At 35.6% G+C, this 17,410-nt stretch overlaps 3 protein-coding genes and 1 long non-coding RNA gene across 4 annotated transcripts; all 4 read left to right on the top strand.

Moving 5' to 3' along the window:
• Positions 1-64: 64 nt before the first annotated feature.
• Positions 65-2,032, top strand: LOC137958698 (transportin-1-like). Its single transcript, XM_068805793.1, has 4 exons — positions 65-106; positions 1,400-1,459; positions 1,553-1,666; positions 1,907-2,032. The coding sequence occupies exons 1-4, from the start codon at positions 65-67 to the stop codon at positions 2,030-2,032; spliced, it is 342 nt and encodes a 113-aa protein (XP_068661894.1).
• A 648-nt stretch (positions 2,033-2,680) lies between these two features.
• LOC137958428 (uncharacterized) lies at positions 2,681-3,207 on the top strand. The gene is made up of 3 exons (XR_011113983.1): positions 2,681-2,738; positions 2,831-2,899; positions 3,103-3,207. It is a non-coding gene; the product is annotated as an uncharacterized lncRNA (long non-coding RNA).
• Positions 3,208-3,602: 395 nt separating this feature from the next.
• On the top strand, positions 3,603-6,127 carry LOC137958697 (transportin-1-like). Its single transcript, XM_068805792.1, has 6 exons — positions 3,603-3,708; positions 4,330-4,425; positions 4,820-4,896; positions 5,540-5,647; positions 5,746-5,847; positions 6,052-6,127. The coding sequence occupies exons 1-6, from the start codon at positions 3,603-3,605 to the stop codon at positions 6,097-6,099; spliced, it is 537 nt and encodes a 178-aa protein (XP_068661893.1). The 3' UTR covers positions 6,100-6,127.
• A 4,198-nt stretch (positions 6,128-10,325) lies between these two features.
• LOC137959964 (zinc finger transcription factor YY1-like) lies at positions 10,326-17,141 on the top strand. The gene is made up of 6 exons (XM_068807400.1): positions 10,326-10,524; positions 10,698-10,756; positions 11,972-12,171; positions 13,373-13,462; positions 15,744-15,887; positions 16,399-17,141. The coding sequence occupies exons 1-6, from the start codon at positions 10,439-10,441 to the stop codon at positions 16,939-16,941; spliced, it is 1,122 nt and encodes a 373-aa protein (XP_068663501.1). The 5' UTR covers positions 10,326-10,438; the 3' UTR covers positions 16,942-17,141.
• Positions 17,142-17,410: the final 269 nt, after the last annotated feature.

Genomic DNA, 17,410 nt, shown 5'->3' with positions numbered 1-17,410 from the left:
CCGGTCCCCGATGCTGTGTTAAGGCCGCCGTGGTCGTCGGCACGGGAGGGCGGGGTGTACCGTTATGGTCCTGGGGTTAAGTACCTATGCCTTCCGTTCCTACCAGGTCAGTTTTTTGGATAGTATTGGCTAGGTGCTTAACAATATTCTTGTCAATCTTGAGCTTCCTCATGTACAGTGCAGACGATTTTATTTTTTTATTCTATCTTTAGTAGTTTTGATACAGTGTACAAAACAACAAACAGATAACACAATGTATTCTTTTTGGAAATATATCAAATAGCACTTCACGTTGCAAATTATTTTTCCTTGTTTCCTATCAACTGTTTCGTTCTATTCGCATTTCTGAGGGATCCCTTGCTGGACTTGATACATGCAGACGTCTGGGTTTGATAGGCTTATCAATGTAACCAAAAGTTGCCAGTCCATTGCAAGTTTCAGATGTTTAGGGAGGCCAGACACCTCGCAGTACAAAACCTACATCTAGTACGTGTTACTAAGGCGTTGTACATTTTAGTTGAGATATTTCAGATCTGCACTATGCTGGCCGTTTTACTGTCTGCTATGTTCTACAGACCCTGGTTAATTTTTCTTTATTTTTGAACCTGTTTACTGTTTTGAGAAATGGTTAGATCTGAGCTGCGTGTCAAGATGAGATGAAAATCAGAGCCAAATGAATGAATGACTATACTTCTCTTAGTCTTGGATAATGATCAATTGCAGAGAAAATGAGATCTTTAAATGAAACAAAGTGTAAGTGGGAGTAAGGACTACCCAGGCCCTGTTCCTCTGAGTTGAGCCTCTTCTGTGTCTCTCCTCCAACCATTTTCGAATCCATAAGTCTGTCTTGTGTAAATTAGCTATGCCAGGTATCTCCTGTTTATGTGAACGTCTTATCTTTGAGTTGCCTCATGCCTGGACTTTGTTATATATGATCACTTGTATGATCTGCTTAAACCCTTTTCTCTATGGTTTCCCCTGTTAAATCTTGTGGCTCCAGCCACAGGTTTTAAGTATTACATCACTGCTAAGTCTTCAATTATAAAAAAGGAACAAAGATATTACAGAATAATTCTTGATGAGTGTAATTGACTAACATTTCTTGCAAGTGGAGCCCACTTACAGAATAATTCTTGATGAGTGTAATTGACTAACATTTCTTGCAAGTGGAGCCCACTTGCAGTAGCTTTGTCTTCTGCTCTTTTTTATTTGAAAGGCATGCTTTGGTGTCATTGGGTGCTTGAAAGGCTCCATGAAAACCTTAGTCAGATCAGGCAAGTTGAATCGCCTATCAGACTTAAGCTGAGTCGGAGGTGATTGTCCTTGGAAATTGAAGGGCTCTCTCTAAGCATTTGCTCAACTTGGAACTTCTTCTGGGGTTTTACTGATTCTGCTACAGGATATTAAACCTAGGTTTAATGCGTCTCGGTTTCACGGAACTGATAATACAGAAGAAGATGTGAGCTCACTTGTCTACAGTTGATAGAACTTTTAGTTTCTTTTGCACATAATGATAGTTTTTGTCAATTTTAATTGTTCATTAATTGTTCAGGATGTTGATATTATCAATGTATGGAATTTAAGGAAATGTAGTGCAGCTGTCCTGGATCTCCTGTCAAATGTATTTGGGGATGAGATTCTTCCAACTTTAGTGCCTTTAATTCAGGTAAATATTTCATTGCTTTAGGTTTATTACCAGTTTCTGTTTCAGAGGGCTCTTGATGTATTGGTTTGATTTGTCACGTTACTTCTTGTCTGGTAGATGTGGAGTATTGATCGTATAAATTTTCAGAAAAAAATTTCTCCATGTTACATGTGATACTTAAATCTTGTTGTGTTTTATTGATTTTTCTCCAAATTAAAAGTGATACAAAAATCTTGTTATGTGTGTTTTGATTTGAATTAGGAGGGGGAAGCAGCTGTTTTAGCATTTGGGGCAGTGGGAGAGGGTTGTATAAATGGCCTGTACCCTCATTTGCCTGAGGTGATGTCTTGGAACTGGATTCCTAAACCTGTTTTCTCCTCTTCCTAGTATTGCAAATTATGGTTGACCATATAGTAAAAGACTAAAGAATAGAATTGTACATAGTGGTTTTTAATATGGTGCAGGATATATATAATCATAAACTAAAAAGGTACTCTTGCTTCTTTTTGCGAGTTAGCTTAAGCTGGTAATGTTCGATTTCTTTTTATTCGAAGTAAGATCGTTATTTTTCTCTTTATTCTTTGTGGCTTTGTTGTGTCATCACTTTTCCTTGCAAATTGTTTGATGGGAAAGAATACTTCTATGCATTTCTTATTCCTCTTTTGGACGATAAGTTCCCTCTGATACGGAGCATCACTTGTTGGACAATTTCACGCTACAGAAAGTTTGTAGTTGAGGTGTAACTCTAATCTTTATCCTACAGATTATGTATGTTGGATTTCTGTTATGATACTGTTAATCTCTCTTGTGTAAGCCATTCATCATCCTAAAGGTCATGAACAATTTGATAAAGTTCTTATGGGACTCCTTAGTAGAATACTTGACACAAACAAGCAAGTCTAGGAAGCTGCATGTTCTGCATTTGCTAAACTTGTAGAGGTTCTTTTTGTCTAATTCACTAATGACTTGATTGTTATTTTTCTAGCTTTACCTCTTGGAGCATTCATTCTTTTGTTTTCATTACAGGAAGCTGCAGAAGAATTGGCTCCACGTCTAGAATTATTTTGCAACATCTCTTGTGTGCCTTTGGGAGGTACCAGGTGTTTTTTTGTCAACGTAGTTTTTGCTGTGTCATTTCTCAGCCATTTCTTGTATTCATCTTTGCCACTTTTTTGCTCTCAAAAGAGGAATCTCCACATTGTGTATGATGCTATTGGTACTTTGGCAGACGCAGTTGGTGGAGAGCTTAATGAGGTACCTTACCTTCTCCACTGCATGTTCTTTTTGAAAATTTGTTTCTTTTCATTTTGGTTACATGATGGGAGGTGCAGTGTTGCAGTAATATTTGTTAGCCTTTTTTTTGTTCCTTTCTTATAAGATCCACATTTGTTTTTCTGAAATTTCATGTAATTTAGCATCGATCTCTGGATACTTATACCCATTCTGATAATTTTCAGCCCAAATATCATGACATCTTGATGCCTCCTCTCATTGCAAAGTGGCAACAACTTTCAAATTCTGACAAGGATCTCTTTCCATTGCTTGAGTGCTTTACATTTATAGCACAGGTATATCCGAGATTAATTTGTTGTTTACCTTTCATAAAGTAATAAATTCAGGGATGTTTTAAAATTAATTGCTTACAATCTTATCAGAGTTGGATCATACTCGCGGGTTGAACCGGGACCCATCTAGTGTCCGGATCCTGTCCCTTCAAAAAAAAAAACCTGGGGGAGGGAATAAAACCATTTGAATTGGTCAGTTTGAGTGATTCAACTACATGAACCACATGAACTGATCTGATGGCATGCCCTTCACCTAACCTCTTCCCTTCTCCAACCCTGAAACAGAGCAGTGGGAGGTGGGTCCTGTCAGAGTGGTTCCGTCCACTCTTGTAGGCGGTAGCTTTCCGCACCTAACTGATCAGTCTGTTGGGTTGTATTGGCTAATCGTTGTCATGGTATCAGAGTTGGGCACGCCACGTCCTGCGTTCATATCCCGTGAGAGGCGGTCAAGAATGGGCGGGGTGGGTGTCAGAGTGGTTCCGTCCACTCTTGTAGGCGGTAGCTTTCCGCACCTAACAGATCGGTCTGTTGGGTTGTATTGGCTAGCCGTTGTCAGGTCCATCCCTTCCCTTCGCATTTTCCTCCACTACATGCACGTTGAGGTCCCTCCTCTTTATTGTTTTTGATTTCTTAATTTTTTTTTTTTTTTACTTGTTTTCTTATATCTAATGCCATTGCTGGTTGCACCTCTTGTTGAAACACCATTTTTGTTTTTTTCAGTTGAACCAGTTGAATCTGACCTGGCCACCTGGGTCGATGGCTAGGTTGGGTCTGACAACACTGCTTTCATATGATTGTTTTTTCTTCCAATCGAAACCTCTCACCATTTCCTGTGGTATGTTTGTGGTGTTGATTATTTTTATTGTCTTTTTTTTTTTTTTTTTTTTTTGGTGAAAGGTGATGCTTTATTACAGCAAGCCCACAAAACAAGATTTTTATTGCCTTCTTCAATAAATGCATGGTTTATGCTGGATTTTATTATGTGTTAGGAGTACAAAATGAACATGAAGAAGGAGAGGGTAGGGAAGCAGTTTTCCTTCATGATTTTATCAGAGATTCAGAAGTTGGTTGCTTGATTAAAAGTTATTTACGTTTGTTCTTGATGTAAACTTTTCTTAGATAAGGAGAATGCTGTGATGTGTGACAATTTTGGTTTATACACCATTAGTTCATCCAACTTGTTGGCTCATTCTCTTGCTCGCGAGGGGCTGCTAGGTAAAATGACCCGTTTGGTGTTGTTCTGGTTTGGTTTTACTTTTCTTTCTCAAGCCCCCTTACCTCCCCTCTTGTTGCCTTTGTCCTCCTGTGAAGGTTTTACATTTATTATATCCCTCTTCTTCTTTTTGATAAAATTCATTTGCCTTTTGACAAAGGGCTTTATAGCAGAGTGGGCTTTCCCTTGAACCAGTCACAATCTTCCATATTTAATGGTCACCACAAATGGATAATGTGGTGTCACGAGTTGTTCAAGTCTCCATTGCGCGCTGCAGTGGTGAAAATTCTTTATGCTTCTTGATCAGCTTTCTCATATAAATTGATTGTTTCTTTTACCACTAATGCTCATAGAGCACCAAAATATTTGATCTTTTAAAGATTTATGATGTTGTAGATCCTGGATTTTCTCAGTTTGCTGAATCTGTTTTCCAGAGGTACATCAATCTTATCAGTACCCAGCTGTTGGCAAAGGTGCTTGAGACTGTCTATGCATGGGATGCTGCTTGTTGACTCAATCTTTATTACCATAGTATCATGATGAAAAGCGCTACTTGTTCTTCAATTCAAAAACATGTCACAGTGCGACCATTTCAAAATCCTCTTATAACTTTGCATTTGTAAACTTGTCAATCAACTAAAACCCATTCTAATCTTAAGGTCTTATTGAATTTATTACACCATGGTTAATATCAAAATGTTAAGCCCTATGGGTTGACACAGTGAGGTTGATTCAAGTCCCACAAAGCTTGCTTCCTGATTTTGCTTCTTTTTTGTTTTTAAAATGTAACAAGTATATTAGTCAATTCAGGTTTTTGCTTCCAAGGCTTAAACCCATCCCATCACTGTTTTAATTGTTATTTAATTTTTTATTGTTACCATCACAACACATGAATTTTTCAAATGAAAGAATGGGTAGGTTATGGTTTGGGTTGCGATCACAATGCGCTATTTGCATTCAAATTTTTTGTTTTTGCGATGCTTATGGATTAACATATTATGTATCCATGAACAGAAAGAGATAATTATTCAAAATTTGTCTCTTTTCTGATACTTTTTTTTATTGGCCTTTTTTCTGATTATATTGTTCACGTGGTAACCGTTTCTCTCTATGCAGGTGGATCCTATTTCTGCTAGAGTTCAGTATGATAAAGAATTCATTGTCTGCTGTTTGAATTTGATCTTTGGACTTGCAGAAGGTCTTGGTAGTGGGATAGAGAGACTGGTACTTTTCTCATAGGCTGTGGTTCATGTTTTTACTTCACGCAAATTTAAATACTTATGCTGCTAACCCTGATCTGGTTATTAATATTGTTATGATAGGTTGCACCTAGTGATCTGAGGGACCTGCTCTTGCAATGCTGTCTGGATGATGCTGCTGACATACGGCAAAGTGCACTTGCTCTGCTTAGGGACCTTGCTAGGGTGAGTTGGAAATTTGTCACATATTAGATGAAAATGGAATACAACATTGTTGAGCCCTTCTCATTCACTTTGGGATGAAGATTATCATGCTTGATTGGATCCTTGAATTTGGATTATTTGTGAATGGGTCATCCAACTCTACATCAGTCTTGACTCAAATGAATTGTGTGAAATTGCCCTGATTTGTTTCATTATGTGAAGAAGACAGGAGAAGAAATGGAATTGTTGAAATGGTATCAGAATAAGAGATAGTTGTCGGTGTCAGAATAAGAGAATGATGTCTTGGGGTTTTTATCTGATGTTTATAACCAATAGAGGCGAACATGAGCTGGAAGAGTGTTGTATTTCTACATTATCTGTTTTGGGTCTTTAATGTAATGCATTGGACCCACATTCTTATTTTTAGCATCTAGAATCCCTTTTTAGCATGATATCTTGGATTCATGACTCACGAGGGATTAGAAAGTACTTTGAGTCTATGTAATCAACAGTCAAAAGTTTAGCCCAGAAAGGTGAGAACCTGCTGAAAGAAGATAGATACAAAGAACAGTTTTGACATAATGCAACCTAATACAACTAATATATAGATAATTTAAAATCTAACGGAACATGTTTTTGGGTAGTTGGTTTTCTTAACTTTGAATGGAACATCTTTTGATCGGGTATTTAGCTCAATGGTTGCATGAGTGATTTTGAAGCTTGAGGTATTAGGTTCAACCCAAACTTGAGGTATTAGGTTCAACCCAAACTTGCAAAACATGCGACACGTCAGATCAGGATAGTGGGATCTGGAATGTCTGAACTAAAATGTACTACGCCTTAGTAACACATACTTGCTGTTAGTTTAGTACTGCAAGGTGTTTGGCCTTGCTAAACATCCAATACTTGCAATGGATTGACAACTTTTGATTACATTGATAAGCATGTCAGACCCAAACGTCAGTTGATAGGAAACATGGAACATGTTTGTGCTCGGCTAGCTTGAAGTGATAAAGAAAGTGGGAGAAAAAACAAACATGAAGCTTAGTGAGGTCCTTTTAGGGCAAAGAGTAGCTGAAGGAAAACTTGAAATGGAGAGAGTTCATTCCAACCAATTAGAACAAGCAATTATAGAGTCAGCTCAAAAGAGGGATCAAGCATGGCAACTTGAGCTCGAAGCAATCAGAAGCAACATGCTGTAGATGTAGAAGCGCTTCTGGTTGTGAGCAAAGAATTGAATGTGGTTAAACAAGAACTCTCCTTTGCGATTAAAGCAAGAAATGAAGCATTTAGAGTGGCTTAGGAGGCCAGGGCACTGGCATACAGGAAAAACTCGACTGATTCCAATGGTGGATCTAAGATCGATTCTGAGATGAATGATGTAAGTGATGAGGAATCAAAGACTGGGGAAAGTAATGAATTGGATAGCTACACATGTTCATTGATGGAGTCACTAAAGCTTGAAAAGGAAAATGCAAAAGATCATGAGGCAAAATTGGCTGAAAAAGAGTCCATGATAGAGGGACTCGTAATGGAGGTGGAAGAGGCAAGAAAATTTGAATCAAGGATGTCGACTTTATTATTTGAGCCAGGAGCTCCCAGCACGAAGGTGGCGATGGATGTGCTGATGGTGGGTCTGCCAAAGAGACTTTTCCAATGCCCCAACCTTTGCACCGGTAGGATAGAGGTTGCCAGAAGCAGGATTTGTATTGATACAAAATAAAAAATGTCACTAGTATACTTTAGGATCATGATTTACTTGGTGCAAAACTTGTAGAGACACCCATGGAAGTTACAAATAACCTTCATGATGAGCAAGGATAAAACTCTTTTTCGTAGATTAGTTGGGAAGTTGATCTATGCAACTGTCATGAGGCCAGACATATCATTTCCGATTAGTGTAATATGCCAATCCATGGAATGCCCAGGCAAGGGTCTACTTTGGTACCTCAAAGAATATTGAGGTGGTTGAAAGTGTCACAAAAAAAGGGTTAAGTTTTTAGTCACACAATCATATGAGAATAGAAAACTTCTCAGATGCTAACTATGCAGACTCTAAGATAGATAGAAAGTTTACTACTGGTTATTGTGTACTTGTGGGAGGTAGCGTAATCAGTTGAAAAAATAAGAAATAGAATGAAGTGGCCTGGTCAAGTACTAAAGTTGAATATAGGGCAATAACCTATACAGTAAATGAAATAAAGTGGGTCAAATCAGTGTTGCAAGAGCTAAATGTATAAGTCCATGTACCAATGACAAAGTATTGTGATAATCGGGTTGCCATCATTATTGCTAACAACCCAGTGTTTTATTAAAGAACCAAATACATTGAGGTGGACTATCATTACGTTCGAGATGTAATAATTAAGAAAGAAGTTGACACTCCTTATATTTGATCATTGGTGATGTATTTACTAAAGCTTTGGGCATGCAAGAGTTTGAGACTTTTTATAACAGGCTCGAACTATTTAATATATATACTCTAGCTTGATGTGTAGTATTAAATGTACTGAATGGTAGGTACAATATTATGATTGTATTAGAAGAGTGTCATTTATTTCAGGAAGCTTTGAAGTACCTATGATCCAATTTTCATAATTTTTGACTTGTATATATAAAGATATAAGTTGTATATGTTAGAGCTATAGAGCAGTCTTTTCCTTTATAAATCACTTTAAGTTAATATTAGGGTTAGGGTAAAGAATGTATTAGAGGCGCACGGCTAAAGAATGTTATAAGGAATAAATTTAAAATACAAATAATCATAAAAATGATAACATATTAACCAATAATTTTTTTAATAAATATATGATAGTCATTAGCCAAACTTTGAATGAATATCATAACAATAAACAATAGAGCCATTTCTGAATCTTTGAATGAATATTTAAATAAATTTAGTTTATAAATTAAATGATTTCCTTATTATTACAAAAGATTCAGAAATATCAAAATATTATTATAATAATCAAGGTAATATTTTTTAATTAATATAAATTTATATTATTTGATTACTTATACAATAGTTGAGTTTAAATAATAATAATTAATTATTTATTGCAACAAAAAACACCAATTTTAAAACTATCATATATTAAATTTATTTATTATTTTATTAATGAAAATGTCAATTTGTTAAAAATTATATAATAATTTAAATTTTATACAAATATATTCAAACTATTCAAATTATTGAAATCATTTTCTTATAAATAATTTCCTTATTATTACAAGAGATACAAATATATAACAAATATTACTATAATAATAGAAATAATAATTATTCTATAACAAAAATGTATCTTATTTTATTAATTATACAATAGTTAAGTTTAAATAATAAATTTATTATTATAAAAAGATTCTCTAACTTAACTTTTTTTCATAATCACAATTTACTATGAGTTTGAAATTATGTAGTAGTTAATTCATTATTTTAAACCAAGAGTAAGAGATGGTGTGTTATTGCTTTGCCGTTCGAAGGTTTTTAATATCTCATTACTAAAGCAATCTTAGAAGTTCGATTCCGTAGGACCACAACGACAAGCTAGACCCTAAACCCTAGTAGTTTAAAATTTTTATTAAAATTATTTTTCATATAAATAATTTCCTTATTATTACAAAATATTCAGATATATGAAAAAATATTATAATAATCACAAATAATTATGTTTAATAATAAAATCTATCTTATTTAATTAACCTTACAATAGTTAAGTTTAAATAATAATAAATTATTTATTATAAAAAGATTCTCATTATTAATTATTATTTTTAATGATGAAAAATGTACCATGAGTTTGAAAATTATATAGTAGTTTAAATTAAAGACAAATATTTTAAAACTGTTCAAATTATTGAAATCATTTTCATAAAACAATTTTCTTTTTATTAAAAAAGATTCAGAAATGTGAAAATTCTATAATAATAATAAAAATAAAAATATTTTAATAATAAAAATTTATCTTATTTTTTTAATTATAGAATTGTTATGTTTAGATAATAATAAACTATGTATTGTTTAAAGTATCATAAATTAACTTTAATTATTATTTTTAATAATGAAAATGTCCTAGTAGTTTGAAAATTGTATAATAGTTTAAATTTAGGACAAATATATTCAAACTATTGAAATCATTTTCATATAAATAATTTCCTTATTATTTCTAAAGATTCAGAAGTATGTAGAGTATTATTATAATAATCACATTAATAATTATTTTAATAATAAAAATGAATCTTATTTTATTAATTATATAAGAATTAAGTTTAAATAATAAAATTATATATTTTAAAAAATAGTCACCAAGTTCAAAGTATCAAACTTTAATTGTTATTTTTCATTTTTAAAGTCCCATAGACTTTAGAAATTAAAAAGGAGAAATCAGAATTGGCGCGAACGCCACATGAGCATATGCACACGCTCAGAAATTCACGCGTGCTGACTGCAAGCTGCAGCGGGGGACGAGAGAGACGCTTCGTTGTCCTCCCAGGTCGATTCTCTTTTTCCTTCCCTACCTATTTCTTCTCAATCTTGACTTTCCTCTCAACCCTTTTCCTCCTTAAACCCTAGTTTTACTCTCCAAAGAGAACTAACCACGGAGTTAGCGAGATGGATTATCCAACAAATCCTCTTCTCTTCGAAAAACGGCCAATTCTCAATAGCAAAGCTCCTGCAGTGAAGTGGTTTAAAGAATGGTACATCGTCAGATCTTTTATCCCCATTTTCTGCCTGTTTTGATACTATTCATATTTTTATTCAATTATTTTGCTCTTCGATCCTGGATAACATAAGGAATTTCCTTTCTCCATTATCACCAGTTTTTTTTTTTTTTTTTTTTTTAATTGAAGCATCGGTTGTGATGGTCTAGGGTTCCTCAGGAGGTCGCCGCAACTGGTGGCAAATGCTATCTTTTGAAATGGGTCACTGGTACTATCTTCATCCTTCATCTATTTGTATGTTCTTTTCTTTCTTGTTTTCGGTTTACTGATTCGTCTTTCACCCAGTGGATGTATCGATCTTCATCACCGTGATTATTTAAATTTTATCTTCTTTTTTTCTTTCTCTTTCGGGAATTAACTTCTTAATGCTTTGTTGTTTTGTTTACCTTTGACCTTACTGAATACCCCCGCACTTTCTGAGAGGTTACTGAGAAGAATTTGAAAAGCTTTAATCTAAATACTAGACTTAAGTCATGAACGCGTTGGGCTATGACTCGTTTGAAGCTTTTCAATGTCCTCACCCAAATTTGTCATGGTTCACTGTTGGCTGTTCTTTCTCTTTTGTTCTTTTGTGGTTGTCAGATCTCTATCATATTTGCATTGTTTCCTTTCTATGAGTTGCGGCCTCAGGCTTAAGTTTTTAGCCCTGTCCATTGTATGTATAGTTTGGTATTTTCAGTAGAATGTCTAATGTAGGTGTGGTATAGTATTGATCAAGTATTTTGGTGTAATAAAGAATTTCACTCTTTTGATTTTGTAGCACTGTATTTGCTGAATTTGGCTCTTGTTTGCTGAGTTTTTTTGTCATTAATTTGGTAGTTTTGATCTAGTAAAATGAACTAAATTAAAATAAAAAATGTAATATGAAAGTAGTAGGCTTATCTAGGTCACCGTTACTTGTGTTCTTTTTTGTTCTGTTGGTGCATCATTCTGCCTTCATAATGGATCTCTTGCTTCTTTCTTGGCATGGATCTCAGTGATCATGGTAATTTGGAGAAATATGTCTTAAGCAGGATTTTAGAAGAAAGATGAATTGGTAATATGTAATTAGAATGCATTAGTTAATCTCTAGGCTATAACTTTGGAAAGAGATGGATTGGGCCTTTGGCTCAATGTTCATAAGGAAGGTTTACTAGTTTGAGGTCTGGGGTAAAACTCTCTCCTGGGCTAAGGCTATCATCTGCGTGTATGTGTATGTGTAATTAGATTTAGGAGAAAAGAAGAAAAAAAGAAAGGGTTAATCTCAGGCAAGCAGTGAAGGTGTTTCTAACTTTGGTGAATCGTTCTTGCCTATCTAATTTGATGTTTTCTGTTAAGATATGCACTCAAAATTTATTTTTTGTATATACAGAAAATCTTGATGTTTTCCTTAAAAGAAAATCTCAATATGATTGAACTTACACATTACAATTATTTTATTCAGAGGACATGCTGAAGGCCCTGAAAGACAAATATAAAGATCCAGAGCCTGAAGAGCAGGAACCTGAACCAACCACTGAAGTTCTTTTCCTTTGCAGTTACGAGGGCTGTGGGAAAACTTTTATTGATGCTGGGGCTTTGAGGAAGCACTCTCACATTCATGGTGAGAGACAATATATCTGCACCTATGAAGGCTGTGGGAAGGTAGGCCTGACAACTATATTGTTTTTGCACATTTCTTGATCAGTAGAGACATGACTCTATGAATCTTTCCAGTTCAGAGATGTTCAGAGAGACAATTAGAGTTAAACAGGATAATTTGTAACTTCTAGTCAATTTTGAGATTAGGTAATTTCATAATATTTTGTGTTATAGCATGTTACACTTACATGGAGGAACACCATGTGTCCTTTGTTTTTTATTTTTCCATTAGGACCCCTGTGCCCTGGCAGGAATGCTGGTTATTGCATGAATCAAGGGCATGACACTGCCCCTGTTTTCTCTTTTTTCATTTGGTCATTGCTAATTGCTGCATGAGCCGTGGAATAATTTTTTTTTTCATGCTGAAGAAAGGATGATTTTGATCACTATATCATATTAAGTATATGAATATGTTAAAATGGTCAACTAAGAATGTCAAGCGGTGTTTCCGTTTTTCAATGTGGAAAATTCGATAATTTACATTCCTTGTAGATCATTAACCTTCACTTGGGGTCGTTTGGATTCTTCTCGCTAGAGTTGGCAATGGGGCAGGTTATATAGGGAACCTGCCATGACCTGATCAGCTTGAGGCAGGGATGGGTTTCTCATTTTACCCTGTGGGATGGGGATAAGTTTCTCTTTAAAAATCCACATGGGATTGGGGCAGAGACATGGTTTGGCATAAAACTCGACCTGACCAAGGTATATATAAGTATATAGTTTATTTTACAAATGTATCCCTTATCTCACTTTAAACGTCAATAGGAAGAGGCAAAACAAAAATAACATAATAAAATTGGAGGGACCGCTTATGAGGGGCATTGATTGGGTGTGGTGTGGGGTTGGTGGCGATCTGGCAGGGATGGGTCCCTGATGGGGTTTGTTGGAATTTGCCAGGCTTCTCGGCATGGGACAGGGTTCAAGGATGGGTTGGTGGTAAGAGGGGAAGGTTGGACTTCCAACTCTGTTTTCGGCTTTTTGCATGAATGGATTTGCTGGATAGGTTCATGGGGCTGGAGCAGATTGATCCAACCTGTTCCCATCTCTACTTCTCACTCCTCCTTTGAAAAGTCCATGTAAAAATTCAGTTTGGATTTTATTTCTATTGTGGTTTTGGATATCTTGTGTTTTGAATTTGGGTCTGTTGTTATGTTATGAGCATCTGGCAGGAGGTTTCTGATCATGCTCTGCTTTTCTGTCACAGAAATTTTTGGATAGTTCAAAGCTAAAAAGACATCATCTGATTCATACAGGAGAGAGATCATTTATATGTCCTCATGAAGGTTGTGGGAAGGTAATAGTTTCAATGACTGTAAATTTTGCCAATTTTTTGTTGTCATGTGTTTTAAGAGAATGGTTGGGTATTGGCCTTTCCACTGAAAGTAATAATTAGGAGTTGTCCTTCTATCATTATACCGTTTTTATGATTTCAATTAATTCATTTATTGGGAAAGTATCATATACTGTGTTTTATGGGTCTTTCTTAAACATTGCTGGTGAATATGAGTTATAAAATGCTTGCACTTTGTTGTCTTTTTAAAGTAATCTCTGTCAATTATTGGAAAGAATTGTTATCCAATGAGAAAAAAAATCATTTCCTCTATGCTTCCTTCATTCTGGTGCTCCTAGATTCATCCAATAGCTTGAACTGATGGTCAGTTTTTTAATTTTAATTTGTAAAATAAATCATGGTGGAATGTGGAGTAGCTATTATAAAAATTTGTTGCAGTTCTTTGTCAAATTTATAAATTTCTCAAAAGCGTAAAATTTTTGGGGTAATTTTATTTTTTTAGTCACTTTTAGTGTGAAGAGTGAAAAAAGGAAGTGAACAAATTCTAAGTCACAAGATGATTTGTAACAATGGGAGGTGTTTTTGATTCATGTGATTCTGGGGCTGGACAATGGGTTCCCACTCCATGTGTTTTGGCAGGTATACAAAGATGCCGTGATTTTAAGACAAAATACACAGCATGGGCTTGTTGAACTGGATATGTTGAGAGGCTATAAAATGGTGACTTTCTGAAATGCTTTGGATGATTAGCCTGGTTCATTGTCCAGTTTGCAAGCTTGCTTAAAATTGGAGACAAGAACTTTTTTCCTACCTTTTTATTTTTTTGAAGATTCCATAGGAAATCAAACCAAAATAGCATGCATCTGTTGCTGAAGAATCTAGGTTGAGGCAATCTTTTGGATTTTTCTTATGTCTTGGAAGAAGATAGCACAACTGCTAGGAATGTATTGGGCTGGGTAATTTGATTTCTGAGTAAACAGCAAATGTGCACCAGTTTCTATTGTTCTTGGATGGCAAAACCCAGAGAACAAATTGTGCCTGGTCGGGAAAATGAAGATTTTGTACTTGAAACCTGAAGGGATTGCTAGAGAAATGAATAGCCAAAAATGTCTGATAGAATTCTGCTTTCTAGTTGATGGAATGTCCCAAATGCAACCCTAAACAGATATTTAGGCTAAGAAATGTAAAAGAACCAAAATATATTTAACTATCAAAACTTATGATGGCTAAAAGTGACATAAACCCATTATGCGAAAAGTATACAGAAAATAATAAAAAATAGATATTCTAAACGCTACGGGCTTTGGTCTTCATTTTTGTTCATTTTCTTGGGCTTGAACCTGTCAAGCTGATCCATGTAAGCTTGAGCTTGCATCTCTACATCAATCAGTGACTTGATCATTAGTGATTCTGTTCTTCATGTGGTTCACCATGTTCACCTGCCTTTATCTATAGTCTCCAATGTTGTTAGAACTGGACCAGTCATCAAGCTGGACAGGTGGCATGTCTCATTCAATCATTGTTGTACTGTGATGACATTATGCATAAGGTTACACATAAAGAAACAAATTAATGAGTTAGGAGGGGCCCTGCCCTCTCCTGCATTGCCATGCAATTGTTGGGGCAAGGGAGGAGCAGATGTGGTTCAGCCTTTTCTTCCTCCCCTCACTTGGAACAAAGTGCGGTTGAACCTGCATCAATATGCCATATGGGCTTGTTTCTGACAACAGTGTTATTGAACTTGCTACTTATCTCTTATCTATTCTATTGCTTCATATCTTATAGCTAGATTGTGCTTCTTCATGATGTGTCCCTTCTAATGTGCTATTTTATATCCTGCGTCTGCCTGGATTGTCTTATTTCTTTATAATTGGACCTATACCAAAGTTTCAGTGGGATCATGATTTGTAGAGGCATGTACCAGTGTGTGACATGGCATGTACTGGCTCATGTGCAGGGTACCAAATTGTTGGAAACTCCTGCGTGATTCAGCTTTCCAGCTGGGAAAATATGGGAAGGGTAGATTAATCATGCATAAATGTGGTCTTTCTTTTATTTCTCTATTTCCATAATGTCAGTTTGTATTTGGTGTTTAATACTTCATATGTTTGTTATCATTGTCTTGTAATTCACTTCATAATTTTTAGAGTTGGCTTTTGATTTGGTTGTTCATCATTTCAAATTTTTATGATGTTGCACAGTTTTTCTATGGCATTATATTAGCATTGAATATATCACTTGGAAATCGTTATCTCAGATTGTCTTTGATGCCATGGAAAAGCAGGCATTTTCTCTGGATTTCAACCTGAGAGCACATATGAAAACACATTCTCAAGAGAACTATCATATCTGCCCATATGACGATTGTAGAAAGAGATACGCCCACGAGTACAAATTAAAAAGTCACATCAAGGCACACCATCAAAAGGTCAGTGTTTGACATTTTCTGCTCTGGAGACCCATTTTATTGCCACAGTTCTGCATTGTTGATCAACTAACTGGTCTAGAGGATATGATAACAATGACTATTCCATTTGAGCCTCTAGAGGAAAAAAACATTAGTGATAATGGCATTATATAACTTTTCACGTGTTGTCTGAGGCAAAGGGCTGCAGCTTTTTACCTGCATACCCTTTTGCTGATTCCATCTGAAGGATATACAATGTGAAATGTTGCTTTAAGATGCCCATTGCAATTACGGTTATGATTTTATGTGAAGTCAATATAGCATTACGCTCAGGTGTTTGGTTATAGTATTAGTTAGATGCTGAAAACATTAGAAACTTAAAATTTCTAAGTTGCTACAGCTTTCTTGCTCTGCAGTTTAGCTGATACATCAACTTGATGACTACCTTATTTGGGAGGAATCAAACTATATTCATTCCTGGGAAAAACAGCTCACGTCTGAAGCATTTTTTTTTTTTTTTTGAATGTGACAGCACATCATGACTGAAACCATGAAACACACTCCACCATCAGAGAAGCAGCACTCAGCACAAAAGACTCCTGCTGTTTATGCTACACCAACGTCTGACCGGCCTTATGCCTGTCCATATGAGGGCTGTGGCAAATCCTACATTCATGAGTATAAGCTAAACCTCCATTTAAGAAGAGAACATCCTGGTCATAATGCAGAAGAAAATGGCAAACCGACCCCTACACCCGATACAGATCACGACATGGATGAAGCCAGTGATCAAGATGCTTATGTTGGGGGAAAAGGTAGTAGAAGTGGGAGGAGCACAAAGAGGGCAAAACCCAAAGCCCTAAGCAAGATGATACCGCCTTCTAAAATTGCACGGAGGAAGAGTTCCAATTTGGCTCCAGCAAACCTGAATGTTACCAAGAAATCATGGCCTAGCAAAGAGGTGTATGAAGAAGATAGTGAGGAAACAGAGGAAGATCGGGAAAATGTTGAAGAAGACCGGTGGAGATATGGGGACAATAATGATGATGATGAAGAGACTGAGTATGAAGATTGAAGTCCATGTTGTAACTATAAGCCTACTGAGGCCCTTTTTTTTTTTTTTATTACACGATACAAGCGTAGATATGTTCATTTTGTATTTATTTATTTATTTTCTAGGAAGAGATGTTTGTTCCATAATTCATGGTTAAGCCCATATGGTATGTATAAATTATTTTTAAACAACTGGTTCCTCTAATTGTTATTTTGTGAGACTCGTGGGTCTATTGCTCTTATTTTTTCATAATCGTCTAAATTAGTTATTGTTTGCTCTTGTTGGAGTTTGCCCAGTTCTGGTGAAGTGGTTTAGTAAATAAGTCCAAAATCTCAATTAGGCCGGAGTGCTAAGGAAGGATGAAGACCTCCACAGGAAGAAGCATCATACCTTACAGAAATTATTTCTTATTTCAGGCATTAGGTTTATCCACTGTTGGCTGATTCAATCTGGGATATGTGTCTGGCACCAGAAAATCTGAGTTCCTTAC

Source organism: Aristolochia californica, unplaced genomic scaffold, assembly GCF_029961685.1.
Source record: "Aristolochia californica isolate CCGP_79_NKW_82.1479 unplaced genomic scaffold, dmAriCali1.0.hap1 SCAF_3, whole genome shotgun sequence".
Taxonomy (NCBI): domain Eukaryota; kingdom Viridiplantae; phylum Streptophyta; class Magnoliopsida; order Piperales; family Aristolochiaceae; genus Aristolochia; species Aristolochia californica.
This window is presented reverse-complemented; position numbering and strand designations above follow the sequence as displayed.